This window comes from Bubalus bubalis, chromosome 24, assembly GCF_019923935.1.
Source record: "Bubalus bubalis isolate 160015118507 breed Murrah chromosome 24, NDDB_SH_1, whole genome shotgun sequence".
Classification (NCBI taxonomy): domain Eukaryota; kingdom Metazoa; phylum Chordata; class Mammalia; order Artiodactyla; family Bovidae; genus Bubalus; species Bubalus bubalis.
In genome coordinates, this window is record NC_059180.1 from 6,964,236 (window position 1) to 6,976,538 (window position 12,303).

Consider the following 12,303-nt stretch of genomic DNA (forward strand, 5'->3'; position numbering starts at 1 on the left):
CTTGGTGGAACTGATCTCCCTGGACTCGTTGATAGGAGGGGCCAGAGAAGGGTAGGGTCCAGGTTTCCATGGATACTTGTTGAGTGAATAACCACTCCCTGGGGAATATATGTCCCTGAATGTGCCGAGTGGCAGTGAAGGAACTCCCAGGAACTCCCTACGGAGGGAGCGAAAACAGAGAGATCAGAAGTCCCTAGAATTAGTCTGTCTTGGGAAGAAACAGCAACAGCAACAACCAGGTTAGTGAAACATAGATGGGAGACTCCACATCATATTTGGAGAGTCTCAGGATAGCAAGAGATCATCTGTATCCCGCTACATCTTAGCCCAGACTTCACAGGGGGCTCAGAGAGGCAAGGACAGACTTTACAGGGGGGCTCAGAGAGGCAGGACTTGCTCAATCAGTGGCTCGCAGATGGGCAGGGATGCATTGGGGTCAAGTATTGGTGAGGATGTTTTAAACCATCCAGTCTACTATATTTTAATATGGCAGCCTGAGCAGAGGAGTACAAACACCTAGGGGTAAATTTAACGAAAGATGGCACTCTGCTGAGAACAATTAAAGAAGACTTATATTAATGGAAACGTATGCTGTGTTTGGGCTTCTCTTGTGACTCGGATGAAGAATCCGCCTGCAATGTGGGGGACCTGGGTTTGATCCCTGGGTTGGGAAGATCCCCTGGAGGAGGACATGGCAACCCATTCCAGTGCTTGCCTGGAGAATCCCATGGACAGAGGAGCCTGGCGGGGTAGAGTCTATGGGGTTGCAAAGAGTCAAACATGACTGACCGACTAAGCACAGCACTGCTGCTGCTAAGTCGCCTCAGTCGTGTCCGACTCTGTGCGACCCCATACACGGCAGCCCACCAGGCTCCGCCGTCCCTGGGATTCTCCAGGCAAGAACACTGGAGTGGGTTGCCATTTCCTTCTCCAATGCGTGAAAAGTGAAAAGTGAAAGTGAAGTAGCTCAGTCGTGTCCGACTCTTTGCAACCCCATGGACTGCAGCCTTCCAGGCTCCTCCGTCCATGGGATTTTCCAGGCAAGAGTACTGGAGTGGGGTGCCATTGCCTTCTCCACAACAAGGCAGTAAGATAATTTAATTTTAGTGGGAACATTTAGGCAAAAAGGTCTTTTCAACAATTGGTGCTGTAGCAAGTGGGCATTCAAATGGAAAATAATGAACTTTGACTCCTGCCCAGCAGATAGTAAAATTTAAAAAATGATAATTGAACTTGATAAAAATTTACAACTGATCAGTAAAGATATACTTTAAGAAAATGAAAAGGCAAACCACGGGTTGGGAAAAAACATTCAGAATACATACATTTGAAAAAGGTCTCTCTTGTATATCTTACAAACTGATAAGAAAGACCCAAAACCCAATTTAAAGGTGGGCAAAAAACCTGAGCAGATACTTCACGAAAGGAGATAAATAAATGGCAAACATGAAAAAGGGTTCAACTTTGGTTAAAACTATAAATGAGAGTTCTGCATACACCTTAGAATGACTGAAATGAAAGTGACTGACAATATCAAACGTTAGCAAGGTTATGGAGAAACTGGAACTCACACACTGTTGCTGGGCATGTGAACCTCGTTCATCCAAATAGGTTTGGGACATGTGTTTGTAGCATCTACTAAAGTTAAACATATATCCGTCCTATGGCCCACCAATTCTATTTCTAGGTACTTACCTTAAAGAAGTGGAAATTTGTCCACAAAGACTTGTATAAAAACACTTGTATCAACAGTGGAACTGGAAATAACCCCAAAGTCCATGAACAGGAGAACAGATACATTGTGGTATGTTTATGTAGTGAAATATTATTTAGGAATAAAAAGAAACAAAAGATGCTACCCTTAACAATACAGATGAACCTCACAGACATGATGGTTGGGAGAAAGAATGCAGACAAATGAGTGCATGCTGTGTGATTCCATTTATATGAAATTCTACAACAGGCAAAGCTAATCTCTAGTGAGAAGTCAGAAGAATGGTTATGCCTGGGGGCTAGAGAATCAACTTGGAAGGCGTTCAAAAGGACTTTGGAGCAATGGGAATGTTGGTGTATACATAGGTTCAGAGTTCATTGAGCTAAACACTAGATTTATCTGCAGATCTTCCTTGACTCACAATGGGGTTACATCACCACAAACCCACTGCAAGTTGAAAATACCTGAAGTCAAAAATGCATTAGAGGCACCTAACCTATTGAACGTTGTAGCTTTGCCCAGCCTACCTCAAACATGCTGAGGACACTTCCATTAGCCTACAGTTGGGCAAACTCACCTAACACAAAGCCTGTTTTATAATGAAATGTTGACCATCTCATGTAATTTATTACATGAGAGTGAGAAGGTGAAAAGTGAAAAACAGAATCCCCATTAGCATACACCGCTGAAAGCACATTGAAGAGTGATTGCAGCACTCAGCTAAGATTAATCGCTGGATGACGGGGAAGCTACAGAGACAGGATCGTCCATTCCTCTCTTCCGATGAGGCTCCGGAATAGCTTGGGAGAAGGCACCGGGTCGTCAACACTTGATGGTTTAGCAGGTGGAGTGTTCTTGGGGAAGGTACTAAGTTTTGAGTATATGGTGTGTTTCTTCTCTCCATTGTGTATTTCTCTAGAGCAAGCAAGAACATCTTGTATCTGCCTGTCAGCTCTTGTGGACCTCCCATAATCGACATCCATTTCTTCTAACATCCTTCCACCATTGCTGATGGCAGCAAACGTCTCTGCCAGTTTCTTTGCTGTGAACTTTCTTGGTGCCCTGGGCATAACTTCTTCCTCTGCCTCAACTTCTCTCCCCCTTTCTTTCTCCAGTTTGAACAGCTCCTCATCGGAAGGTTCTTCACCCTCGGTACCAACAAGCTCACGAATATCCTCTTCTTCAAATGTCCAGTTCTAGGTCTTTACCAAGCACTCATATCTCGGGACTGTTTCATCCACAACAGAATCTTGGTTAAAACCTTTAAACATGTTCACATGTCTTTAAAACTCTCTGCAAAGTGCAGTTCAGTGTTCACTCATTGCTGTGTGACTTCTTCCCACGGGCAGTGATGGATGGTCTGGGTAGCATGTTTAATGTTAAAACCTTTCCAAAACTCTCAGAGCGTTTGACCAGTTCCCATTGCTTCAAGGGCCTGCACAGACATTTGGTGTCAAGAGTATGGTTTGAACGTAGCTGTGGCGCCTTGGTCCTTGGGTGAGATGAGTGCACTTGTGTTCAGTGGCAGCTACACAAGCTTGACATCAGGATGCCCATCCTGATATGCTGTGGATGCCCCGGAGCCTTGTCTGAGATCAGCCGAATCTTGAATGGGATGATGTTTTGCCTCCAATATTCTCTTGCCTGACGGATAAAACACTTCAAAAGCCAGGCTTCAAACACTGTTAATGTCATCCAGGCTTTCTTGTTATGGCGATAACAAATGGGAAGTGAATGCCTGGCTCACATACTTGAATGCTCTGGGGTTCTCCCACTGGTAGATTAGGAAAAACTTTGATTCGAGCCCGGTAACTTTTCCACCCCCAAGCAGCCTTCCACGCGGTCTCTGAAAGCCTTGAATCCTGGCATTGTCCTGGACTCCTGATGAATGTGTGTTTGCTCCGGCACACACTTCCAGAACAGGCTCATTTCATCGACATTCGATATTTGTTCTGGCAGATACTTCTCATCCACAATTATCCTCTGCAGCTCTTCTTTAAAAGCTTTGGCACCTTCAGTATTGGCACTTGCTGCCTCACCGCTGACTTTCACATTATGAAAATCATGATACCTTTTGAAGCCTTGGAACCAGCCATGACTTGGTATAAACATGTGCGTTACTTGTAGGATCATGGGCATGCTTTTTTTAGTGTATTGAAAGACGTCTTGCCTTAGCCTGGATTGTCAGTTGGCTAAGTGATATGAGCTTCTGAACCTGGTCTTCCATCCACATGGCAAGATATTTTTCTTTCTTTCCTTTTTAAATATTCATTTGTTTATTTGGCTGCGCCAGGTCTTGGTTGCATCATGCGGGATCTTTGATCTTTGATGCAGCATAAGGGAACTAGTTGCCTGATTAGAGATGGAACCTGGGCTCCTTCTTTGAGAACTTGGAGTCTTAGCCACACTGGACCACCAGGGAAGTCCCTGTAAATTATATTTTAATTAAAAAAAAAAAAGAAAACGAATCCATTGCAATGCGAGTAGTGAACGCAGTGCTTTCTTCCCTGGCACTTACCATCGTGTGTGTTAGTCGCTCAGCTGTTTCCGACTCTTTGCGACCCCACGGACTATGGCCTGCCAGGCTCTTCTGCCTGTGGAATTCTCCGGGCGAGAATACTGGAGCGAGTTGCCATTTCCTTCTCCAGGGGGATCCTCCCTACCCAACGATGGAAACTGGATCTCCTGAATTGCTGGCAGATTCTTTACCATCTGAGCCACCAGGGAAGCACCATGCACAGGCACATATTCACACCTATGATACAGAATTTGCGCCACCAGCTCCAGCACAGTGAGAGCTCTTGCTGCCTCCTTCATTCTTGTAATCCCAGTGCTTGGTATACAGCAGGCACCCCGCATGTAAAGCCAAGCTCTGTACAGGGTGTGGGGGTGCTGAGGAAGGAGCCCATCCGCTCTGGCCAGGACTGGGGGTGTTTCACAGGGAAGAGGATGTTGGCGTCACATCCTGAAGGCTCTTGGGGGCTTTTCTCTGCGGAGTACAGGAGGATGGGCCAATAGGCAGAGGAGCCTGCACGTGCAAAGGCCAGGAGGCAGGAAGAGCTGCTTGTTGTGCTGTGGTGGGAGGAGCCTTGGCTGGTGGTTGTGCAAGGAGGCGAGGGGAGGACGCTAGGTGGGGCCTTATTCGCTGACCTGGAGAGTGTGGTCTTCGGTCTATGGGAGCCATGGGAAGTTTTGAGAGAGGTCAGCCACAAAACAGAATCATTTTAGATCAGTGGATCTGTGGACTGGACCCCAGTGGAATGGCTGGGAGTTCTTCATGGACGTAGGAGGGCAAAGTGATGGGAATAAGCCCATGGACACTTGCACCTGCCCCGGGCATTCAGGGGAGGGTGGAGGGTCTGAGCCCCGGCCTGCTGGACTGGTGAAGCAGCGCCACCTACTGGCAGGCCCTGCTCCTGTCCTTCACAGCCACCCAGATGCTTCTGGTCCCACATGGGACAGACCAACCCATGGCCCTCGCTAGGAATGAGGGGCAGAACAAGACCTTCTCTGGGGACTGAGCTCTCCCTCTGGTTCAGGGGCCACGTCTCAGTACCTTGGCCAGATGCAGAGAGGAACAGGGTGCCCTGCTACTGTATGCACACAAGTTAGTATCCCTAAGTTCTGCCAGTTCTGCCTGGCAGAATCTAGTTCCACCGCCTTCTAGCAGTGTGACCTTGATAGAGTTACTGATGCTCTCAGTGCCTCGGTTTCCTTATCTGTAAATTAGGAATGGTGATAGCATCCCCCTGTTAGGATTGTTATGTGTCAGAACAGTGCCTGATACATGGCAAGTACTCAAAGCTCTCATTGTATCTGCTATCACTTTGTCCCCATCATCACTCAAGGCACACAGTGAAGAGCCCTTTGGAGGGCTCCTGGGCTGGAGGCCGAGGGGCAGCCGATGGCACAAGGGGCCTGGGGGCAGCCACGGCAGCTGGAGAAGGGCTGGTCCCCGGGGCTAAACAGCTCAGACTGTCTCCTGACCACAGTGGGGATGACCAAAGGGTACGGGCCAGGAGGAATGAGGTCAGGGCTGTATTTTGCGAACCTAGCATCTACACATCCCTTTCTGCTCTCACACGTGCCCTTCCATTGAGTCTCACACCCAGCATCCTGGTCCTCAGCATGCAAACCAGGAAACAGGCTCAGGGAGGTTCCAGAACATGTGCAATTCCCATCGTGAATTAGGGTCAGGACCCTAAATTCTCAGCTGGTGCCCCCAGCGCCCGGGGCTCCATCTACCCCATGGTGCTGTGGTTATGGGAGCGGTTCCCTCGCTTTCCCAGCCCCTTTTAGCCAGAGCAACAATCTGCCTTTAAGAATTAATTTTAGAACTGAGATTGGGATTGGCATGCAGGCGTGTGTGCCAAGTCACTTCAGTCGTGTCTGACTCTTTGAGACCCTATGGACCGTAGCCCACCGGGCTCTTCTGTCCGTGGGATATTCCAGGCAAGAATACTGGAGTGGGTTACCATGCTCTCCTCCTGGGGACATTGGCATATATACGCTATTAATGTGTAAAATAGATAACTGATGAGAACCAAGGGACTTCCCTGGCAGTTCAGTGGTTAAGACTCTGCCCTTCAATGTGGGGGACATGGTCAGGGAACTAAGATCCCATATGCCATGCAGTGTGGCCAAAAATAAAAAAAAAGGGGAACCAATTGTGTAGCCCAGGGAACTCTACTCAACGTTCTGTCATGACCCAAATGGGAAGGAAATCCAAGGAAGAGGGGCTGTATGTTTACATATATATGAATCAGTGTGGCTGACTCACTTTGCTCTACAGCAGAGACCAACAACATTGTAAATCAGCTATGGTGGTCGTTTAGTAGCTCAGTCGTGTCCAACCCTTGCGACCCCATGGACTGTAGCCCACCAGGCTCCTCTGTCCGTGGGATTCTCCAGGCAAGAATTCTGGAGTGGGTTGCCATTTCCTTCTCCAAGGGATCTTCCTGACCCAAGAATCAAACCCGGGTCTCCTGCATTGCAGGCAGATTCTTTACCTACTGAGCTATGAGGGAAGCCCCAAAGCAACTATATACTCCAATTTAAAAAAATGACATTTTAAATAGAAATTAAAGCATCTTCCTTTCCCCAGATGGGCCTGTTTCTGGCTGGGAGATCTGCAGCAAGAAGCAGGTGTAAGAGTGTGAGTGTGTATGTGTGTGTGTGTGCATGTGTGTTTGTGAGCGTGTGTATGTATGAGCATGTGAGTGAATGCGTGGGTGAGAAATGTTGTATGTTTCTTATCAGTTCAGTTCAGTCGCTCAGTCGTGTCTGACTTTTTGCGATCCCATGGACTGCAGCATGCTAGGCCTCCCTGTGCATCACCGACTCCCAGAGTCTAATCAAACTCATGTCCATTGAGTCAGAGATACCATGTTTCTTATGCAGACAGTCTGTTTGGACTCCTTGGACCCAGGCTCACCTACCCCGCTGTGTCTCATCAGGTCCCTTGCTGTGAGGAGTGGTGACATTGACTGGTCCTCTGCCCTCCCACCCGCCACCCCAGTGGCCTATGCCAGCTGCTTCCTGAGATCTTCCTGCCATGGATCTGAGAGTCCCCAAGGCCTGGGTTTGCCCCTGGGCACCTCTCCCTGCAGACTCCCGTCCCCTCACTTTGAAGATTCCAGCCCCTGCCTGGCTGCGCCCTGCCAACCCTTCCTCCTCCCCTATCCCCAACTTAGAGCTCCAGGGGGAAGCGGCTTTGCTGGAATGTTTACGAAACACAAGGGAGAGGATTTTTTTTTTCCAAAGAAAAATTAGTGTAACAGGATTTTTCAGATTTAGCGCACTATTTCTGAAATTCGAAACGTGACTTATGTGTTTTCCTGTCAACAGTGCGCCTAAAAACATTACGCCTGCTGCTCTCAATTAATTCATAATTTTCCCATTCATGATTAAGTTGCTTGGTGTCAGCAGATGCAAGTTCTGTGAAGTCATGCAGTTTTGCTTTCAAGAGGAAGCTGTGCAGACTTGATCAAGCCCTGATGGAAATTGAATCATAAAGCTGGACTTTTGCCCCTTGTGAAAATCAATCATATGTATGTTTTCCTTTTTTAAATTATAGGTGATTTCCAATGTGTAAATTACACTATGTTAGTTTCAGGTGTGCAGCAAACTGATTCAGTTTTATATGTATGTGTGGGTGCTCAGTCATGTCTGACTCTGCGATCCCATTGTAGCCCGCCAGGTTTCTTTGTCCATAGGATTTCCTGGGCAGGAATACTGGAGTGGATTGCCATTTCCTGCTCTGTGGGATCTTCCCAACCCAGGGATTGAACCCTCGTCTCTTGTGTCTCCTGCATTGGCAGGCGAAGTCTTTACCTCTATGCCACTTGGGAACCCCGTGCATATATTCTCTATCAGATTCTTTTCCCTTAGAAGTTATTACAAAATATTGAGTGTAGTTCCCTGCGCTATAGAGTAGCTCCTTGGTTATCTATTTTATTTGTAGTAGTGTGTATCTGTTAATCCTAAACTCCTAATTTATCCCTCCATCCCCTTTGTATGTGTGTGTGTGTGTGTGTGTGTGTTAGTTGCTTTGTTGTGTCCATGTGACCCCATGGGCTGTAGCCCACCAGGCTCCTCTGTCCATGGGGTTCTCCAGGCAAGAATACTGGAGTGGGTTGCCAGATCCTTCTCCAGGGGATCTTCCTGACCCAGGGATCGAACCTGGGTCTTCCACATTTCAGGCAGATTCTTTACCATCTGAGCCAACCATAAATTTAGTTGCTATGCATGTGGGTCTGTTTCTGTTTTATAAATAAGTTCATTTTTTTTAGATTCCACATAAAAGCGATATTATATGATATTTGTGTTTCTGTATCTGGCTGGGCTGGGTGGTCTCTGCAGGAGTGGGGTCTGCGGTGGGCGGAGGGGGGCCCTCACACTGTCCTGATGCTGCCCTTGTGTTAGTTACAGGACTCTGATCAGACCCACATACAGAGTATCCTACCGAACGGTGACGGCGCTGGAATGGAGGTGCTGCCCTGGCTTTACCGGGAGCAACTGTGACGAGGGTGAGTCTCTGGGGAAAATTTGGGTTTGGAGAAAATAAAATCGATAAAAACTCTGGGATGCCAGAAGACTTTGACTACATGGACTAAAATGACTGATGTTGATGAAGGAGCTATGTGCTTGTGAATATGTAAATTTTTATATTATCCAGCTAAATGTACTGAATTGTCATTTACCTGTAACTGGGTTTATCATTTTATTAATTTTAAATAAGGGGGTCGGGGGATGGCTGCTGGCCAGGCCGGTCCTCAGAGTCTCTGGACGCTCCTCTCCCGCCTGCCCTCCTTCTGGGAGGAGTTCCTCTCTTTTTCACATTCTTTCTTTCTCCCAAGCATCTCTGAACTAAACGCTCAGGACCAGCCAGCTGGGGTGAGCCTGACACCCTGCCCGGGGGGCACCGAGGTGGGGTCCGTGTGTGCACTGCTCGGGCCAGGCCTGGAGGAGAATCGTAAGCCCCGGCCTGGGGAGGAAATTCAACGCACAGCCTATTTCTTCTGCTCTGGCTCCGACTCACGCAGGAGCTGGGGCAGGCAGAGCTGGGTATGTGGGCTCGGAGTAGGTGCAGATGAGGACCTGTGAGCCTTGAAGCCACACCTGTTGTAGAATAAGGCAGATGGGCCTGGTAGGTGGAAGGAGCAGGAGGGCCTCACCCCACTGGCCCCTCTGCCCAGCTGGTGCTCAGAGAGAGGGCGAGGCTCAGGGCTAGGTGTCCCTTCTGAGCCCTGGGCCCTGGGCTCAGTCTGACTCTAGAGCCCGAAGGGGCCAGATAGCAGCGCTCAGGCGGGAATCAGAGAGGGTGACAGAGCCCACTGCTACCCCGCTCACATCCAGCGAAGGTGGGTCCAGCCTGATGAACAGATTTGCAGCTCACCCGGTTCTCCAGAAGAGCTGGGCCATCCCCTGGCTCAGGAGCCGGTTTTGTATTTGGAAACAGCAGCTGTCCTCAACCTTGACTTTCTGACAACACGTTCCTCCCTTGTCTTTTTTTTTATTCCCTGACTTACTGATTTTAGTTATGTGTGTATGCATAGTCCCTCCAGTCATGTCTGACTCTTTGTGACCCCATGGACTGTAGCCCGCCAGGCTCCTCTGTCCCTGGCTATTCTCCAGGCAAGAATACTGAAGTGGATGGCCATGCCCTCCTCCAGGGGATCTTCCTGACCCAGGGACTGAACCCGAGTCTCTTGCATCTCTTGCACTGTAGGTGGATTCTTTACCCACTGAGCCACCGGAAAGCCTGATTTTAGTTACATGTATGTTAAAATACTATTTGTTGTTGTTTCGTCGCTAAGTTGTGTCCAACTCTTTGTGACCCCATGGACTGTAGCTTGCCAAGTTCCTCTGTCTCTTGCACTCGCAAGTGGGTTCTTTACCACCAAGCCACCTGGGAAGCCCAAGTTAGATCCTACAGACAATAGAACAAAACCTTTGAGGTTGTCCTCTCTACCTAGAAATCATTTACATCTCTGCAGTTTTGTACAAGTTAACATCCAACTTCACGGAACCTGAGCTGTAACCTGGGATGAATGGCAAGGAAACAAGGTGACCTTCTCCCAGGATGACCCGTGCCCTGAAGTGGGCTCTGTGACATTGAAAGGTTGGGTCATCACCTTTTGGGCCCATGCACATGTTTTGGGTAATTCTTGCAGACTGCACGGACGAAGCACGGCATTTGGCAAGCAGCATCAGGCCAGGGGTGTTTGGGGGTCAAGCTCTGTTCTCAGGGAGGTTCTGCCCACCAGGACAGCAGTAGGTTCAAGCAGGACTGGGGGCCCACCCTTCCTGGGAGAGGAGACGGGGTGACTCTGACCTAGTCAAATGCCCCCAGAGGCACCTGCCCTTGAGAGTATGTGGGACCTCCCCTCCAGAAGAAAGGTCGTCCCTGGTCAACCACACTGATGTGGGTTATCAGCACACTCACCAGAAACGTCTGGGCATCCTGAGCTAATTAGTGAGAGGTGTCAGCACATCGCAAGACACTCTCAGCCTCAGAGCCTCTGCCAGCCCTCCCCTCTGGAAGCATCTTCCAGACTTGCCCGCCTCGATGAGGACGTGTGTGCATCTTAGGGCTTGGGATGAGGTTTGCCTCTTTCAGGGAGCCTTGGGGTTGAGCGGTCCCTATCCAGCTGGGAGCATGAGGGTCCTGGGAATCCTATGGGTTTGAGGGATTCCTGGGAGCAGGAGGCCCTTGGCTGAGGTTGGGACTGGCTTCTGGAAGCCCTGGTAACGACTTTACATTCCCAAGGACGAACCCATCAGAAGGCGAAGTCAGAGCAGTGTCTGTGACTTCAGACACATTCCTGAGATGGTTGTGGAGGGGCCTGGACTGTGAATTCCCACTCGGTTCCCAGGCCGACCTCTCTGGAAAGCCCGCAGGTCAGAGGTGCCCTCCTCCGTGGTTTCGCTTTGCCTCAGATGAGATTCCCCAGGAGAAGTGCCTTTTTTTCCTGATGTGTCTGGCCTTCCTTCCAAGTTGTCAGGTCTCTGGTTTTACGACTTGGGCTGGGATTGCCTGGGGTAGGTGGCTCCCGCCTCCCAGATAGCCTGTCTCTGGACCTGTTTCCCTCTGCTCAGTCTCCCCTTCTATTTCCTCCCTGGATGCCCCAGGAGTGCTGGCCCGAGGCTTGGGAATGCTCTCCTTCATAAACGGGGCTCCTGCATTGCAGGCAAATTCTTTACCGACTGAACCACCAGGGAAGCCTCATGTCTATATACCGTTGATCCTAATTATTTTTAAAAATATTTTTTTATTTAATTATTTGCCTGTGCCGGGTCTTAGTTTCAGCATGCGGGATCTTTAGTTGGAGCATGCAGACTCTCACTTGTGGCATGTGGGATCTAGTTCCCTTACCAAGAATTGAACCCAGGCCCCCTTCTTTGGGAGCATGGAGCCTTAGCCACCCGGACCACCAGAGAAGTCCCCCATCCTAATTATTTGAGGATTCTGCATTTGTGAATTTTACTAAAATTTATTTGTAACCCAAATTAATACCTGAAGCATTTTTGTGGCCATTCAAGAACTGTGTGCAGAGTGATAAAAAATTTGAGTCGCCTCACGTGTGTTCCCATGGTAGGAGGTTGAACCGGATGGCTCCCTGCTTCTTGGTTTCAGTTCTCATGCAAACAAGCATCCTTTTCACAGTCTGTTTAGTGCCGTGTTTTTTGCATTTTTGTGCCTTTCTTTTTTTGGCAGGGGGAAGTGATATCCTTGTCTAAAATATCCCCAAGCATAGCGCCGGCCAGTGTTCTTAATGCAAAAAGACTCTGATGTGACTTCCTGAGAAAATAACATGTGTTAAGTAAGCTTTGTTTGGCATGAGTTATAGTGCTGCTATTGGCTGCGGGTTAAATGTTAATGAATCTACAATGTATATTCAATAAGATGTCTTTAGGTGGAAGCCCACATAAAACAAGGTTATGTATTGATCGTATTGATCAGTTGATGAAAATGCTGTGACCTGATACTCACAGGAATCTAATCCTGTATTTCCCCTACAAGCGTCGGTTCAGTAGTCACTAATTCAGGATTCCCCAGGGGCTCGATGAAATGTGGCTACCCTGAA

At 48.6% G+C, this 12,303-nt stretch overlaps 1 protein-coding gene across 2 annotated transcripts in view; it reads left to right on the top strand.

The window, feature by feature from the left end:
* The window catches only part of COL26A1 (collagen type XXVI alpha 1 chain), a 161,010-nt gene that overhangs the window by 59,436 nt on the left and 89,271 nt on the right, over positions 1-12,303 (top strand). The window contains exon 3 of one of the 2 annotated variants that reach the window (XM_006045409.4): positions 8,639-8,742. In XM_006045409.4, the coding sequence (XP_006045471.2) occupies positions 8,639-8,742 (104 nt within the window). The remainder of the gene's footprint in view (positions 1-8,638; positions 8,743-12,303) is intronic. The other variant, XM_006045410.4, reaches the window with a different exon arrangement.